This window comes from Melospiza melodia, chromosome 30 (genome assembly GCF_035770615.1).
Source record: "Melospiza melodia melodia isolate bMelMel2 chromosome 30, bMelMel2.pri, whole genome shotgun sequence".
Classification (NCBI taxonomy): domain Eukaryota; kingdom Metazoa; phylum Chordata; class Aves; order Passeriformes; family Passerellidae; genus Melospiza; species Melospiza melodia.
This window is the reverse complement of record NC_086223.1, coordinates 2935009-2952090: the sequence shown is the minus strand read 5'-3', so window position 1 is coordinate 2952090 and position 17082 is coordinate 2935009. Positions and strand designations below refer to the sequence as shown.

General features: G+C 56.8%; 1 protein-coding gene across 2 annotated transcripts; it reads left to right on the top strand.

Moving 5' to 3' along the window:
- The first annotated feature begins 380 nt into the window (after positions 1 to 380).
- KCNH4 (potassium voltage-gated channel subfamily H member 4) lies at positions 381 to 16992 on the top strand. Of its 2 annotated transcripts, none has more exons than XM_063178906.1 (16): positions 381 to 458; positions 2836 to 3069; positions 3924 to 4055; positions 4161 to 4303; positions 5148 to 5391; positions 6444 to 6601; positions 7488 to 7695; positions 8438 to 8632; positions 10326 to 10525; positions 11706 to 11955; positions 12408 to 12622; positions 13841 to 13888; positions 14747 to 15105; positions 15194 to 15291; positions 16369 to 16445; positions 16531 to 16992. In XM_063178906.1, the coding sequence occupies exons 1-16, from the start codon at positions 383 to 385 to the stop codon at positions 16951 to 16953; spliced, it is 3060 nt and encodes a 1019-aa protein (XP_063034976.1). In that variant the 5' UTR covers positions 381 to 382; the 3' UTR covers positions 16954 to 16992. The 2 variants fall into 2 exon arrangements, with proteins under 2 accessions (XP_063034976.1, XP_063034975.1); XM_063178905.1 differs by having other exon boundaries at positions 16366 to 16445.
- Positions 16993 to 17082: the final 90 nt, after the last annotated feature.

Below are 17082 nucleotides of genomic sequence, written 5' to 3'. Positions count from 1 at the left end.
GCGGGGCTGGGACTGGGCTCATGCAGCGTTATCCGCGGCGCTGCCCCGGTGTGTGCCCGTGTGCGGTGCCAGGACAGAGTTTACCCGAGGTGCGGCGCGTCCCGCTCCGTCTGCAGCCCCCGCGCCCCCGACAGGGCCGGGGCTGAGCGGCTCCCGAGCCCGGGCGGCTCCCGGTGCCACCAACGCCGAGCCCCCCCGGGCCAGCCCGCCGTGCCCGCGGGTGCCCGACGGTGCCGAGGCCCCTCCCGGTGGCGGGGCGGGGCGGGGGCGGGGCGGGAGCCCCGGGCGGGCCGGGATCAGCCCGCGGTGCTGCGGAGGGCCCGGGGGCGGCGGAGGCAGCCCGGCCGGTGGGGCGGGCCGGGCCGGCCGGTGGGGCGGGACGATGCCGGTGATGAAGGGGCTGCTGGCGCCGCAGAACACCTTCCTGGACACCATCGCCACCCGCTTCGATGGCACACGTAGGGCTGCGACCGGACCGGGGAGGGGCCGTGGGGGGAACCGGGTGGGGGAAACCGGTGCTCGGCAGGAGACGGGAACGGGACGGGGAGCGCCCGGCACCGCCGACCCGGTGCTCGGCCACCCACGCGCTGTACGGGACCGTCCCGTACTGGGCTCGGTGCTCCGGTACTCCCGTGCCCGTGTCCCGGGCCGCCCCCGGTGCCGCTCAGCACCAGGGACAGATCCCGGTGCCTGCGGGAGCACCGGAGAGGGAACGGTCGGTCCCAACACGCCCGGGATGACCCAGGGATCCATCCCCCAGATCCCTGACCCGGGATCCCCAGGCCCCCGTCCCGTGCCCGGGCAGTGCCGGTGTCCCCGGGCGCTGAGCTGCTCTCGGTGTCCATGGGCCGGGATGGGTTGAAGCCGGGATGGGTGATACCCGGTGCCACATGCCACCAGCACTGCTGGCACCATGAAGCCACCCAGGGATGGGCTGTGTTCATGACTGATCTCAGCTTTCCTTCAAAAACACCTGCAGCAGGGGTATCCCGGGCCAGCTGCCTGCCAGGCTGAGCATCTCCTCCCTTGCTGGGGGTGACTGGCATGGAGATGGCACTGGGAGCCTGCAGCCAACTCGCAGGGCACTGTGGAGGCACTCAGAGCACCCTGAGCATGTGTTTGCTGCCATGCCTCCGAGCTTGGAGTGACACAGCCCTGGTGGTGCATGGGGTCATTTACCCACGGAAGCTGAAATTTGAGATGTTACCCTTGGGGCTGCAATGTGTGAGAAATCTCTGTTCCCTTTCTCTTACTGAGCTGTGCTTGGAGGGGACAGGGCAGAGCCACATGTGCCTCCTGATGCTGATCCCACTGTCCCTCCAGAGGGGCAGAGCTCATGGATCAGGCTCTCCAAGGGAAGCTGCCTGCAATACCAGGACCAAAACCTTGGGAATTTGCCCCAGAGAGCCTGGCATTGCCTGCAGTGCCCTGGCAGTCTCCTGTCCAAAGCTGCCCAACCAACTCTGCCGGGCACTTTTAAACAGTGCGGGGCTTTGTGGCTTTGATGTGCCTCTTATCGGCTTTATCTGCCATGGAGAGGGGTTTAGGGCACTGATACTCCGTGGGGAGTTAACCCTGCCTGTGCCAGGCAGCTGCAGCTCTGGGCCCTGGGACACCCAACCAGGCACAGTGCCCACCATGGCTGGGGTCTGCCAGCCTGCCAGGGCCACATCCTCCAGCTCAGCCAGCCACTCCCAAACGCAAACCCTTGTTTTCTGTTCTAATAACACATCCTGGATATCACCATAATCCCGGCTTCCCAGAGCCAAAATCTGGCCTTAGTCACAGCTTCAGGCTATTTTTGCTTCTCCCAGCTAATCCTGGGCTGAGCTGTGCTGTGGTGGCCCCACGGCACCTCCAAAGGCAGGGCTGCCTGGGGATGCCTCCCCTCCCTCTCACAGCCTCTTGCTGCCTTTGCCTGGCCCTGGCACCACTCTGCCCATGCTGTGCAGGTGCTGGCATCACTGTGGGCTCCTTTCCTCTGTGAGATGGGCAGAGCACACCCACCTGGCACCACTCTGCCCGTGCTGTGCAGGTGCTGGCATCACCGTGGGCTCATTTCTTCTGTGAAAGGGGCAGAGCACATCCACCTCATCCTGGCTGTGTGATGCAAAGGTTCTGTGCTGGGCAGCACCAGAGAACAATTTGGGGCTGGGAATACCCTGATCTGACCCTGGTTCCACCACAGTCCATGCCAGCTGCACACCCACTCCGTTGGCACCCTGCTAACATGAGCCCCTCTGCCCCACTGTGGGGCAGGGCTGGGGGGCAGAACGGCTCCTCTGTGACTGGGCAGGGCACGGGGCTGGCAGCACTTTGCTGTGGCTGGTGCCACCTCCCACCACCAGGGCTGGGTGATGCTGGGGACTCTCTGTGCTGCTGAGAGGATGAGGATGCTGCAGTTCATCCCTGGCGCTGCCCCTTGATGGTTTTTCTCCCACGCTTTCAGCTGGTTTCTCAGCACCCCACACCTCTGGGGATCTCAGCGCCACAGCTGGGCACCCCTGGGCTGGGCACGCCCAGCTGGGAGCTGCTGCTCCCACTAAGCTGCCTGAGCCCTGGCAGAGTGGCAGATGGCGAGGGGGAGGCGTGAGCTGCCTCGCGTGGGTGATGGGGGCCAGAGACACATCCAGCCTCCTTCCCCTTCCACTGCACGGGGCCGGGGTCCTGCTGGGCTGAGCAGGGGGTGAACAAGCTCTGGGAGCAGCTAGGGACAACCAGCAGCCACACGGAGCTCTGGCTTCACCTCCCAGAGCAGGGCTGGGAGCGCTGTGCTGCTGTTTGTGCCCCCTGAGGTGGCCCCAAGGCCTCGGGGGCAGCTGTGTCTCCTTTCAGACAGCAACTTCATCCTGGCCAACGCTCAGGGCCGCTGTGGCTTCCCCATCGTGTACTGCTCCGATGGCTTCTGCGACCTCACCGGCTTCGCGCGCACCGAGGTCATGCAGAAGAACTGCAGCTGCCGCTTCCTCTGCGGGGCTGACACCAGCGAGCCCGCCCTGCAGGGCATCGAGAAGGCCCTGGACAGCAGGCAGGAGTACCAGACTGAGGTCTGCTTCTACAAAAAGAGCGGTGAGTGGCACGTGGGGCTGGGTATGGGCCACAGCTCCAGATGGAATTTGTCCCCGTTGTGGTCTCGTGGTGTCTTGGTTTGGAAAGAAAGGAGTGTGCTGAGGAAGGCAGGAGCCTCCCCTGAAATGGAGAATGTGAACCCTCCCCACCCCTCTGATTTCCTATAAATTTTAAGTTAAGGGCTCTCAGGCAAAAAATATGGGAGCAGGAAATAACAGTTCTTCAATAGGGAAGAAAATAAAAGGATAAAATAAACAATGCAGTGAACTAAACCAACACTGCGAGAGTCAGAACCCAACCCGACACCCTGTGGGTCAGGGTGTTGGCAGCAGTCCCATTGGAATTGTGGCTGAGCCCTCCTGCAGTGTCAGGGGTGGTTCTGCTGGAGCAGGGATCCTGGAGAAAGGTGCAGTCTCTTCCTCTGATTATCCAGGGGAAGAAGAGGCAGCTGCTGCTCTGGGAAATCCAGTGGAGAAACTCTGCTGGTGTTCCAGAATCTCCAGATTATATCCAGGCAGGAATGCTTGGCTGAGGTTCCAGAATCTCCAGATTATATCCAGGCAGGAATGCTTGGCTCTTCCCTCTGGGCTCACATCTCCCAGTGGGATGCTGTAGTTCTTATCAGCCATGGAGGGACATTCAATAGCTGTTATCAGCAGATGTCTCCTTGGAGGGAGGAGTGATTATGATCACTGAGAGAGAGATAAGGCAAACTACCCACTTGACAAAAGACAGCTGCCATACAGCTGGCAATAGAACACATCTTGCCTTGCAATCTGGAACTCATGGCCTGGGAGAAGCTGCTGAGCAGTGAGGGAGCTGCCCTGCCCTCACCAACTCTCTCCTGCACCCAGGAGCTGCCTTCTGGTGCCTGCTGGACATCATGCCCATCAAGAACGAAAAGGGAGAGGTGGTGCTCTTCCTCTTCTCCTTCAAGGACATCACAGAGAGCCGAGGCAGGAGCTGCCCTGGTGACAAGAAGGAGGGTGAGCTATGGCTGTAGAATGGGAGCAGTGTGAGCAGTGGACACGTGGCAAAGGGGTTCCCTGTTTGCTGCACTCTCCTGACTCAGCGTGCCTTGTTCACTGCAGAGAAGCAGACGAGTGAGAAGCAGAGGAGCAAGAAGCCTGGCAGCTCCCACCTGAGGGCTGCACGGAGGCAGGGCCGGACCATGCTGCACCAGCTCAGCAGCCAGTTTGCCCGCAGGGACCGTGGAGAGATGAAAATCAACCGTGTAAGGACCTGAGGACCCCCAGTTTTGCCCAGTGCCTCCCATGCTGGGGCTGTGGTGAGCTGGCAGTGTAGCAGCTCTCCTGAGAGCACAGCCCAGCCTCACTGGGATGCTGTTCCCATGCACGTCTCTGCCTGGCCTGCCAAGCACTGAAATTCCCCCCAGCTCTGGCAGCCACGCTGTACCCAGGCTGCACTTGTGTTTGCTTGGCAGCAGGAGAACCCAGTGGGTGCCCAGAGCTGCTTGTTGAGACAGCAGAGCTGGCAGCCCTGGCAGAGCTGTGCCTCTCCTCATGTATTCACTGTCAGGAAACCCCAGTGCTGGCTCTGAGCACAGCCACACTGGCTCTGGGGAGTGCTGTTACCAGGGTGCCAGAGCTGTGCAGCTGCCAGATGGGGCACAGCCCTGTGCCAGCCCCTTTGCACAGCTGATGTGCCCAGTACAGGGCACCACCTGCAGTTGTGGGGCCAGAGAGAGGGTCTGAGAGCTGATGAGCAGGCAAAGGATAGCGGTGCACCACTCTTGAATTTTGGGGATTTGGGTGGGATGGCCCTGGCTCTGCCCTCACCTTTGCCCCAGCAAGTGAGTTGGCACCTGAGATGGTTCCAGGCAGCAGCTGGCATTGCCAGGGGATTGCTGTTTATAGCAATGACATTGCATTAATTGATGTGCTGTAATCAGGGGTTTTGTGCCCATCCTTGAGGGTGATCAGTGCAGGAAAAGGGCATCATCACCCTGGCATCAGGGGTGCCAGCTGGCTGGCAGGACTCAGGGGAAGGAGTGGCTGTGGTGGGCTTCACTCCTCGTGTGGGATGACCCCTGTCCCACCCCACGTTTGCCCCTGCAGAACGTGTTTGAGAACAAGCCGTCCGTCCCCGAGTACAAGGTGGCCTCGGTGCAGAAATCCCGCTTCATCCTGCTCCACTACAGCATCTTCAAGGCTCTCTGGGACTGGCTGATCCTGCTGGCCACCTTCTACGTGGCTATCACTGTCCCCTACAACGTCTGCTTCACGGGCACAGAGGACAGCCTGTCAGCTGCTCGCAGCACCATCGTCAGCGACATCGCCGTGGAGATGCTCTTCATCCTGGGTAGGTCTGAGCACTGATCCGGGCTACAGGACAGGTGGGGCAGGGATCAGGGGTGATGGAGAGGTGTCTTGGTTTGGAAAGACAGGCTAAGGAAGGCAGGAGCCTCCCCTGAAATGGAGAAAATGAATTTTTTTGAAAATTAATCGCCCCCTCCGAATTGGTATAAATTTTAAATTAAGGGGCGCTCAGGCAACAAAAATTATGGGAGTAGAAAACAAAAGAGTTCTTTAACAGGGAAGAAAATAAAAGGATAAAATAAACAATGCAGTACACTAGAACAACACTGCCAGAGTCAGAACCCAACCTGACACCCTGTGGGTCAGGCTGTTGGCAGCAGTCCCATTGGAATTGTGGCTCAGCCCTCCTGCAGTGTCAGGGATGCTTCTGCTGGAGCAGGGATCCTGGAGAAAGGTGCAGTCTCTTCCTCTGATGATCCAGTGGCAGCTGCTGCTCCTCTGGGGAATCCAGTGCAGAAGCCGTGCTGGTGTTCCAGAATCTCCAGATTATATTCAGGCAGGAATGCTTGGCTGAGGTTCCAGAATCTCCAGATTATATCCAGGCAGGAATGCTTGGCTGAGGTTCCAGAATCTCCAGATTATATCCAGGCAGGAATGCTTGGCTGGTGTTCCAGAATCTCCAGATTATATCCAGGCAGGAATGCTTGGCTGAGGTTCCAGAATCTCCAGATTATATCCAGGCAGCAATGCTTGGCTCCTCCCTCTGGGCTCACATCTCCCAATGGGATGCTGTAGTTCTTGTCAGCCATGCAGATACATTCAATAGCTGTTATCAGCAGATGTGTCCCTGGAGGGAGGAGTGATTGTGATCACTGAGAGAGAGATAAGGAAAACTACCCACTTGACAAAAGACAGCTGCCATACAGATGGCAAATAGAACACATCTTGCCTTGCAATCTGAAACAAGAGGGAGATGGGATTGCTGTGCCCCTGCTGTTGGTCCTGGGCGCACCAGAAGTGACACCAGTGGATGCTGGCTCAGCTCTGCCAGCCACAGGAGGGGTGGTGAGGGCTGCTCCTGCTCTCCTGGGGCAGATATCATCCTCAACTTCCGGACAACGTACGTCAGCCAGTCGGGCCAGGTTGTGTATGACCCTCGCTCCATCTGCATCCACTACGTGGCCACCTGGTTCTTTGTGGATCTGATTGCTGCTCTGCCCTTCGATCTGCTCTACATCTTCAACGTGACCGTGGTGAGTGCTCCTGGCACAAACACAGCCCTCGACAGCAAAGCTGCTGCCCTCCTCCCTGCCCCTCTCCAACACCCACATCTCCTGGGGATACTCGGTGCCCTGACAAGCCACAATTATTGGAATAATTACCAATATGGCCAGACAGGATGTGCTTGGGCTTGTCTGGCCCTTGCTGCTGAACCAAATAGCGGCAATGTGGTGATTTCACCTCAGAGACACCTTTGGCTAGCTTGGTCCTGCAGCTGGGCACTTGGAGACAAGTCCAGGCTTGCAGGACTTTGCTGGAGAAGCTTTAAGGTGATGATGAAGGAAAAGGAGATGTTCTGATGGAGGGTTTGGATCCAGAGCTTTATTCTGGCCCACAGGCCTCTGAATGCAGCACCAGCTCCAACAGAACTCCCTGTCCTGTGGTTGCTGTTCCTTTGAATCCTGGAGAGAGGGGCAGGGAAGGGGTAGGGAGCCACCAACCAGGTAGGGGGAGAGTCAAAAGGGACAAAGGACACCTGGATGGCCCAATGTCCCCCAGGGGTAGAGAGCATCCTTTGAATCTGCCAATCACTCAACATTCCCTTCTGGAATGGCAGGACTGACAGACAGTGCTGGGAGGGGAAAGGAGAGGTGGCTGACACACCTGGCAGGGAATTATCAGGGGAGGGACCCGGGGTATCTGAGGCAAACCCTGAGATCACACCACAACACACGACCCTGGCTGCCTGCTGGGTGTTGGGCACGGGGCTGCAAGGCTGACTGGGGATGAGCTGCCTCTGCCTTGCCCTGCTCCCCATCACCCTCCTGGCAGCTGTGGGGGTCACAAAGGGTGGTGTTGGGGTCCCTTTTCCTCCCTGCCCGCAGCTACCCCCGGTTCCCCTCCCTGCCTGCCCCCCAGACCTCGCTGGTTCACCTGCTGAAGACGGTGCGGCTGCTGCGGCTGCTGCGGCTGCTGCAGAAGCTGGACCGCTACTCGCAGTACAGCGCCATGGTGCTCACGCTGCTCATGTCCATGTTTGCCCTGCTGGCCCACTGGATGGCCTGCATCTGGTACGTCATCGGCCGCCAGGAGCTGGAGAGCAACGACCCGCGCACCTGGGACATCGGTGAGTGAGGGCCGGGGCAGCTCGGGGCATTGGGATCCCCCTTGTGCTGTGGGGCAGAGGATCCAGGGGTGCAGCACTCCTGCAAGTGCCAACCCCAGGCTATGCTTGGCAGGCTGGCTGCACGAGCTGGGGGCACTGGGATCCCCCCTGTGCTGCAGGGCAGCAGATCCAGGGGTGCAGCACTCCTGCAAGTGCCAACCCTGGGCTGTGCTTGGCATGCTGGCTGCAGGAGCTGGGCAAGGGGTGTTGTGACCGTGTTCACAGGGGTTCTTGGATGAGGGAAGAGATGAGGATCTGACTTCATGTTTCAGAAAGCTTGATTTATTATTTTATGATATATCTTGCATTAAAACTATACTAAAAGAATAGAAGAAAATGTCTAATCAGAAGGCTAGCTAAGAATAGAATAAGAAAGAATGATAACAAAGGTTTGTGGCTTGGCTCTGTGTCCGAGCCAGCTGGGCTGTGATTGGCCATTAATTAGAAACATCCAACATGGGCCAATCAAAGATCTACCTGTTGCATCCCACAGCAGCAGATAACCATTGTTTGCATTTTGTTCCTGAGGCCTCCCAGCTTCTCAGGAGGAAAAATCCTAAGGAAAGGATTTTCCATAAAAAATGTCTGCAACAGGGTGTGCTCAGGGCACTGGGATCCCCCCTGTGCTATGGGGCAGCAGATACAGGGCTGCAGCTCTCTCAGCTGGTTCCTGCAAGTGCTAACCCCGGGCTGTGCTTGGCAGGCTGGCTGCACGAGCTGGGCAAGAGGCTGGAGGCTCCCTACATCAACAATTCCGTGGGGGGCCCCTCCATCCGCAGCGCCTACATCGCCTCCCTCTACTTCACCCTCAGCAGCCTGACCAGCGTGGGCTTTGGGAATGTCTGCGCCAACACCGACACCGAGAAGATCTTCTCCATCTGCACCATGCTCATTGGGGGTGAGGAGGGCAGCAGGGCTGGGCAGGGCGCTCACCTGGGGCTGCCAGAGGGTTGTGTCCCTGGCAGGGCGCTGGGGGAGGTGATGGGGTTGTGAGAGAGCCCTGTGAGACAGCCCTGGGCTGGGTTTGGGGAGCAGTTCCCCCGTGCTGTGCCCACACCTGCCCTGTATAGTTTTGCCGGCACCCCCAAGGAGGGGAGGGAATGATGCCTCTGACTCCATCTTATCAGAGGGCTAATTAATTACTTTATTATACTATATTATTATATTATATTACACTATTACTATATTACATTATTACTATATTACACTATATTGCACTATATTGTACTATATTACACTGTATTATACTGTATTATTACTATTATAATTACTATAAATATTCTATATATTACACTATATTCCCTCCCCCTGACAAGGGGAAGGAATGCTGCATCTGACTCCATCTTATCAGAAAGCTAATTAATGACTTATTATACTATATTATTCTATACTATATTACACTACGTTACATTACATCTAAACTGAATCTGCCAAGCACTCACTCTGCACACAACTGCACAGAAACCTCATGCCTGTCAGCCAACAGTCCTCACACACACACACACACACACCTGGCCCTGACAGGCCGAGGAAACAAAACACCATCACTGTGGGTAAACAATCTCCACATTGCATTCTACTTTGGCACAAACACAGGCACAGCAAATGAGATAAGGATTGTTTTCCCTTTCTCTGAGGTTCAGAGAATGTGAAACCCAGAATAATATTCTCGGGAGGAATTTTGTGCCTTGCTTTTCTCTGTGAGGAGAAATGTGAGGAGAAATGAGCTGGCTCTGAGGCTGCCCTCCCTCCTGTCCTCAGCGCCGATGCACGCCGTGGTGTTGGGCAATGTCACGGCCATCATCCAGCACATGCACTCCCAACAAAGCAAGCAATAAGAATTGTTTCCCCTTCCTCTGATGTTCAGAGAATGTGAAACCCAGAATAATATTCTCAGGAAGAATTTTGTGCCTTGCTTTTCTCTGTGAGGAGAAATGTGAGGAGTAATCAGGCCGTCCTCCTGCCCCCAGAGCCGATGCACGCCGTGGTGTTGGGCAATGTCACGGCCATCATCCAGCGCATGCACTCCCAACACAGCAAATGATAGAAGAATTGTTTCTCCTTCCTCTGATGTTCAGAGAATGTGAAACCCAGAATAATATTCTTGGGAGGAATTTTGTGCCTTACTTTTCTCTGTGAGGAGAAATGTGAGGAGCAATCAGGCTGTCCTCCTGCCCCCAGCGCCGATGCACGCCGTGGTGTTCGGCAATGTCACGGCCATCATCCAGCGCACATACTCGCAATACAGCAAACGATAAGAATTGTTTCTCCTTTCTCTGAGGTTTGGAGAATGTGAAACCCAGAATAATATTCTCGGGAGGAATTTTGTGCCTTGCTTTTCTCTGTGAGGAGAAATGTGAGGAGCAATCAGGCTGTCCTCCTGCCCCCAGCGCCGATGCACGCCGTTGTGTTCGGCAACGTCACGGCCATCATCCAGCGCACGTACTCGCAATACAGCAAACGATAAGAATTGTTTCCCCTTCCTCTGAGGTTCAGAGAATGTGAAACCCAGAATAATATTCTTGGGAGGAATTTTGTGCCTTGCTTTTCCCTATGAGGAGAAATCAGGGTGCCCTCCCTCCTGTCCCCAGCGCTGATGCACGCCGTGGTGTTCGGCAATGTCACGGCCATCATCCAGCGCATGTACTCGCGCCGCTCGCTCTACCACACCCGCATGAAGGACCTCAAGGACTTCATCCGTGTCCACCACCTGCCCCAGCAGCTCAAGCAGAGGATGCTGGAGTATTTCCAGACCACCTGGTCGGTGAACAACGGCATTGATGCCAATGAGGTAGGAGGTGTTGGTGGGGTTTGGCCGGCATCCTCCAGCCCCGACCTGCACTTATGGGGGAGCAATGGGGCTGGCATAAACCCGACTGCCTGCTGGGCTGATCTTGCTCCTGAGCAGGCAGCACCAGCTGGATAGCTCAGTCCTTCCCGAGGACAGAGTGTCTGAGTACCCAGGCCACTCATAGCCGTGGCTACCTTAGCAAGTTTAGTGGATATCAGCCATATCACCTTTGGATATTGTAAGGTAGCCGTGGCTACCTTAGTAAGCTTATTGGATATCAGCTCTTTAGTGATTATCAGCTCTCTTAGGATTCCAGTTCTTTGCTTGCTAAGGCGCCTTGCAGGCTAGTTGGGAAGCAGATGTGAAAGAGGAGAAGAAAACGTCCTGGGGCTCCACAGCAATGGGTTTATTGAGGGGTCTGTGAAGGGTTCCAGTGACGGCTCTTCTAACCAGAATGGGCTCAAACAGCCCCTTTTTATAGGGTATAAGGGGATCCAAACTTGTCTAATAGCAGGGGTTAAGGGAAAGTGACCTATGGGGTTACAGAGATAAGATGGGGTCTGAAAGGCGGAAGACAGGAGCTTATTTTGCTATTTCATCATAACTCAGCAATTCCTATCATTAAACCTCAGCCCTCCATGGGGCCATAGCAAGCTTGGAGCCTGCTACACTGGCAGGGCCAGCTCTGGGGCAAATTCCTGCCAGCATGGCGAGTGGGACGGGCTACGGAGCAGAAACAGCTGATTACCACAGTGCCCACCTCTGCTGAGACACTGGGGCACCTCAGCAGCGAAATTCCCCACTCTGGAGGGGAACCTGTCCCCTGGGGCTGCAGGAAAGCTGCTCCCTGCCCCTCATGCCCACAGCATTGCTATAGGACACGAAAGAACACAAGCGTACACTGCTGTTCTCAAGGTGAAGAAAAAGAGAAGTTTATTTTTTCACTCTAACATTTATAGTTTTCCAAGAGTCACAGTGGATTGGAGGGTGACAGTGCCACCTCTCCAATGACACTGGACAAACTAACAATCTATTAACTTTTTCTTCTTCTATAAAGGAATGCAAAACAATGAATTACTTATAGAAAGCGTGTGAGAAAGCTCGCTATAAGAACGGTAACATCAGAAGGCTTAGAAAACGTTAAAAAACCAGAGTGACAGCCCGGCTCCTCTGTCCGCAGCTGCTCCACGACTTCCCTGACGAGCTGCGTGCGGACGTGGCCATGCACCTCAACAAGGACATCCTGCAGCTGCCCATCTTCGAGACCGCCAGCCGGGGCTGCCTCCGCTCGCTGTCCCTGCACATCAAAACCTCCTTCTGTGCCCCGGGCGAGTACCTGCTGCGCCAGGGCGACGCCTTGCAGGCCAACTACTTCGTGTGCTCGGGCTCCCTGGAGGTGCTGAAGGACAACGTGGTGCTGGCCATCCTGGGTGAGGGCAGGTGGAGTGGGCTCTGCCCCAGGGTGAGGGGTGAGGGTGTGACCATGTTCACAGGGGTCTTAGGGTGAGGGAAGGGATCTGACTCCATGTTTCAGGAGGCTTGATTTATTATTTTATGATATATGTTGTATTAAAACTATAGTAAAAGGATAGAAGAAAGGATTTCGTCAGAAGGCTGGCTAAGAAAAGAATGATAACAAAGGCTTGTGTCTCGGACAGAAAGTCCAAGCCAGCTCCCTGTGATTGACCATTAATCAGAAACAACCACATGAGACCAATCACAGATGCACCTGTTGCATTCCACAGCAGCAGATAACCATTGTTTACATTTCCTGAGGCCTCTCAGCTTCTGAGGAGGAAAAATCCTAAGGAAAGGATTTTCCATAAAAGATGTGTCTGTGACAGCGAGGGGCTCGTGTCACTGAGCCCAGCCCCTCCTGCAGGCAAAGGGGATTTGATTGGAGCCGACCTGTGCAGAACGGACCAGGTGATCAAGACCAACGCGGACGTGAAGGCCCTGACCTACTGTGACCTGCAGCACATTGGCCTGCGGGGGCTCTGTGAGGTGCTGCAGCTCTACCCCGAGTACGCCAGCAAGTTCACAGCCGACATCCACCAGGACCTGACCTTCAACCTGCGCGAGGGCAGCGAGATGGAGGTGGGTGCGTGTCCTCCTGCTCAGCCCCTTGCTGTGCTCAGGGTCCTGGAAGGGGGTCTGTGCACTCGGGTTGCGAGGCTGGGGAAGGGGCTGCAGCTCTGCCACCCTGGCATGCAGGCATGTCCTGTCCTGGCTCTGTGCAACCCACGGAATTGGCAGAGAGAGCCTCTGCAGTGCAGGAGGATGAGGCAGATGGAAGGTCTGGAAATGGGGTTGGAGAGAACTGGATAGACAGCCAAAGCAAAGCGCCCTGGAGTGCAGCACGCAGCTGGGGGCTGTGGGTTAATCATGCTGATGGCTCCAGGGGAGGATGTTCTGATGCAGAAATGGCTCTGCTGCACTTTACCTCCCCCAGCTCTGCTGAGAGAGGCTTGGAGCTCCTCTGGAGCATCTCCCTGGTACCCAGTTTTCCTCTGAGCCTGGTGGAGGTGGTGCAGGAGGTCCCAAACAGCCCTAGAAAGACCCACCAGGTCCATAACACAGGAGGGGCATAAACAAACCAAGAGAGGAGAATGCCAGGGGTGTGCACCAGGCTCTGCAGCTGCATCACCCTCCCACACTGGTGGGAGTTCAGCCATCAGAACTGGTGCTCTGAGGACTGAGCCAGGGCTGGGATTTGGGGTGCAGCTCTGCCTCAGGACACTCAGGCTGGGCAGCTCCATGGCAGCAGCAGAGGAAGGAGAGTGGCTGAGGGGCTGTGGAGGCTGGAGCTGTGTGGGCTGGGGAATGTGACAGTGCTCACAGGGATCTCAGGATCTGACTCCATGTTTCAGAAAGCTTGATTTATTATTTTATGATATATATTACATTAAAACTATACTAAAAGAATAGAAGAAAAGGTTTAATCAGAAGGCTAGCTAAGAATAGAATAGGAAAGAATGATAACAAAGGTTTGTGGTTTTCAGACTCTCTGTCCAAGCCAGCTGACTGTGATTGGCCCTTAATTAGAAACAACCAACATGGGCTAATCAAAGATCTACCTGTTGCATTCCACAGCAGCAGATAACCATTGTTTGCATTTTGTTCCTGGGGCCTCTCAGCTTCTCAGGAGGAAAAATGCTAAGGAAAGGATTTTTCATTAAAGATGTCTGCGACAGGGGAAGGCTTGGCTGTCCAGGGAGGGCACTGAGAGGCTGAGGGGACTGTGCAGGGGCTGTGCAGGGGCTGGGCAGGGTCTCTCTCCTGCAGCTCAGCCAGCACTGTCTGCTCTCCCCGCAGGGGCTCTGCCGCTACTCCCGGTCCCCGAGGCTGCCGCCGGCGCCACAGGTGCGTCCCTCACCAAGGCCATGGGAGAGGATGGGGCAGGGGTGGCTGTGGTGGGACCAGTGCTTACTGGAATATCGCCAATATAGCCATTGGGATGTGCCTGAGTTTGTGTGGGCCTGCTGCTGAACCAAACAGCGGCACTGTGGTGTTTCACCCCACAGACACTTTTGGCTGGCTGGGTGTGTGATGTTTCACCCCACAGACACTTTTGGCTGGCTGGGTGTGTGGTGTTTCACCCCACAGACACTTTTGGCCGGCTGGGTGTGTGGTGTTTCACCCCACAGACACTTTTGGCTGGCTGGGTGTGTGGTGTTTCACCCCACAGACACTTTGGGCTGGCTGGGTGCTGCAGTTGGGTGGTTGGGGAAAAGTCCAGGCCTGCAGGAGCTCTGGTGGTGCTGGGATGGAGGTTCCCCCTGAAACAGGGTCTGATCCTTGGGTTTACCACTGGCAGAGCAGCTTTAAGGTGATGGTGAAGGTAAGGAGTCGGTTCTGATGGAGGGATTGGATCCAGAGCTTTATTCTGGCCCACAGGCCTCTGAATGCAGCACCAGCTCCAGCAGAACTCCCTGAGCCCGTGGGTGCTGCTCCTTTTAACCCTGGGGAGAGGGGCAGGGAAGGGGTAGAAAGCCAACAACTAGGTACAAGGGACAAATGTCCCCCCAGGGGTAGAGGGCATCCTTTGAATCTGCCAATCACTCGATGCCCTTGTGGAATTCCAGGACTGACAGACAGTGCTGGGAGAGGAAGGAGAGGTGGCTGACACACCTGGCAGGGAATTATCAGAGGAGAGAACGGGTTCTGGGGTAAACCCTGAAATCACAACACAACAATCCCTGACCTCCTCCCCTCCCGCAGCCTCGTCCGGAGAGCGGCGCTGCCCCGGAGAAGCCCCTTCCCTCCATCGTGGAGGACGATGAGGAGCCCGACGAGGTTTTCCAGCAGCCCCCTGCCAGCAGCTCCCGCCGCAAGCTGCTGCTGCCGGCCCTGAGCAGCTCGGTGCGCCGTGGATCCCTAAGCAGCCTGCTGGGCGATGAGCTGTGCCCGGCCTCAGCCCTGCGGCACAGCTGCCCGGCCCCGGCCCCGGCCCGCGGCAGCCGCAGCCCCTCTCCGCAGTGCCGCAGGGACAGGGAGAGGGGCGCCGGTGTGGGCAGGAGGCCGGCCAAGCTGCTCATCCCCTCCCTGCACTCGTACAACCCGCCCGACCTCAGCCCCAGGTACGGCGGGGATGCGCGGGTGGGTTATCCGTGCCAGCCAGGCTGCTCAGGGGTGGCACAGGACAACCCTCATCCCTTCCTGCTCTAGGGTCGTGGATGGGATTGAAGACAACGGAGGCACTTCAGAGGCACAAACCTTCTGCTTCAGCACGGAGATGAGTGCAGCAAGGGACTCCCCCAGCTCAGGTAGTGCCAGGAGTGTGGCAGGTTCATTTAACCCAGAGCTTCAAATCCGCTCCCTAGCTTAGCTCAAATCATCTCCCATGACTAACCACCCTCTCTTAATCAACCTCATCATAGCCCTCTCCTATGCCCTTCCAATCTTAATTGCAGCAGCCCAAAATCCTAGGTTACATACAAGGCCGAAAGGGCCCAAACATTTTTGGCTCTCTTGGGCTCCTACAACCTCTAGCAGATAGAGTAAAACTATTAATCAAAGAACCTATTCATCCATCAACATCCTCCCCAATCTTATTTATCACAACCCCAATACCAGCCTTACTCCTAGCAATCTCAATCTGAACCCCATTGCCCCTTCCATTTTCCTTAGCAGACCTTAACCCAGGCCTGCTCTTCCTATTAGCCATGGTGAGCTGAGCAGGGTACTCCATCCTTCTCGGGTTTTGGTTGTTATTGCTGCCCTGAGATGTGCAGGATGTCTCTGCTTCGGCCCTCGTGGCAGAAGAACGAGTCTGGACTCTTCACTTTTCAGTCTTGAAGTTGTTTATCAATTCTTATCTATAAAATTTTCTTTCTGCCCAGCCAAGATTTGCTCAGCAGGGCAGCCACAGGCACTCTGACTGCCCCTCTACACCACAAACCAAGTACAACATATCTACACTTAATTCCCAATACCTATCACCTGTGTTAGACAGTGCACTTCTACTCTAAACCAATCCCAAAGTGCCAACATCACTGCAGAAAGTGGAGAACAAGAAGAAGGAGAAAGGCTGGACACACCCAAGTTCCTCCATCTTGTCCCCATAACTCCCATAACCAAAAATCCTAAAATCTACATTTTCACCCTGTGATCATCTTGTTATTACACTATTCAGACCTGTGTGACTTTCATGTCCTCATACAAAGTTGGTAACCCACTCCAAGGCTCAAAATCAAATCCCCAGGTGTTCTGGGCAGCATGCCAAGGTCTCCGAGCTCTCTAGCGGGGTCCTGGCAACTCTGGACACCCGGAGGGATGTACTGAGTTCCAGCACATCCTATGGTCATGCTGAGTCCCACCTCTGTCTGCATCCTCCCCAGCAGGGACTGACCCCGGCGGCCCAGCCCTGGCGATGGAGGCAGAGCAGATAAAGCAGAACATCAGCAGGCTCAACCAGGAGGTGTGCTGGGGCCCACAGGTGGGTGCACGTCCCCAAAAACCCCGCGGGCCCCGGCCGCTGCTCACCGCTGTGTGTCCTTTTCCAGATCACCCACCTCAACCAGGAGGTTTCTCACCTCAGCCGGCAGCTGCAGAGCATGATGGAGCTGCTCAGGGCTCACCTGCCGGCCTGTCCGTGCCGCCCGCCCGCCGCTGTCCCGGTGCCCGCCTCGCCGCCGGTGCCGCCCAGCTCACTCAGTTCGCCCAGCGGCAGCCCCCGGGCCAAGCGCTGCCCGGTCCGCAGCCGCTCTGCCCACGCCGCCGCCCTGCACCCGGGGCTGGGCACCGAGGGGCCGCGCCCGCCGCGGGGGGACGGCCCCGACCCCCGCCGGGGCTCGGACTCGCAGCCGCCGCCGCCGCCGCCGCCGCTGCCGCCGCCGCGCTCCGCCCGCTCCTTCCCGGGCTGCTCGGCCGGCGCTTGGTGTCGCGCCCGCCCGCAGCCCCGGTCCGGTTCCACCAGCTCGCACTGACCCCGCGGGCACCGGCGGGAGCCGCACCGGGGCTCTGCGCTGCCGGTAACCCTGCCCGGGGATCCGTGATCCCGGGGGTTACCGGGGCTCTCCGCTCCGGGTGACCCTGCCCGGGGTCCGTGATACCGG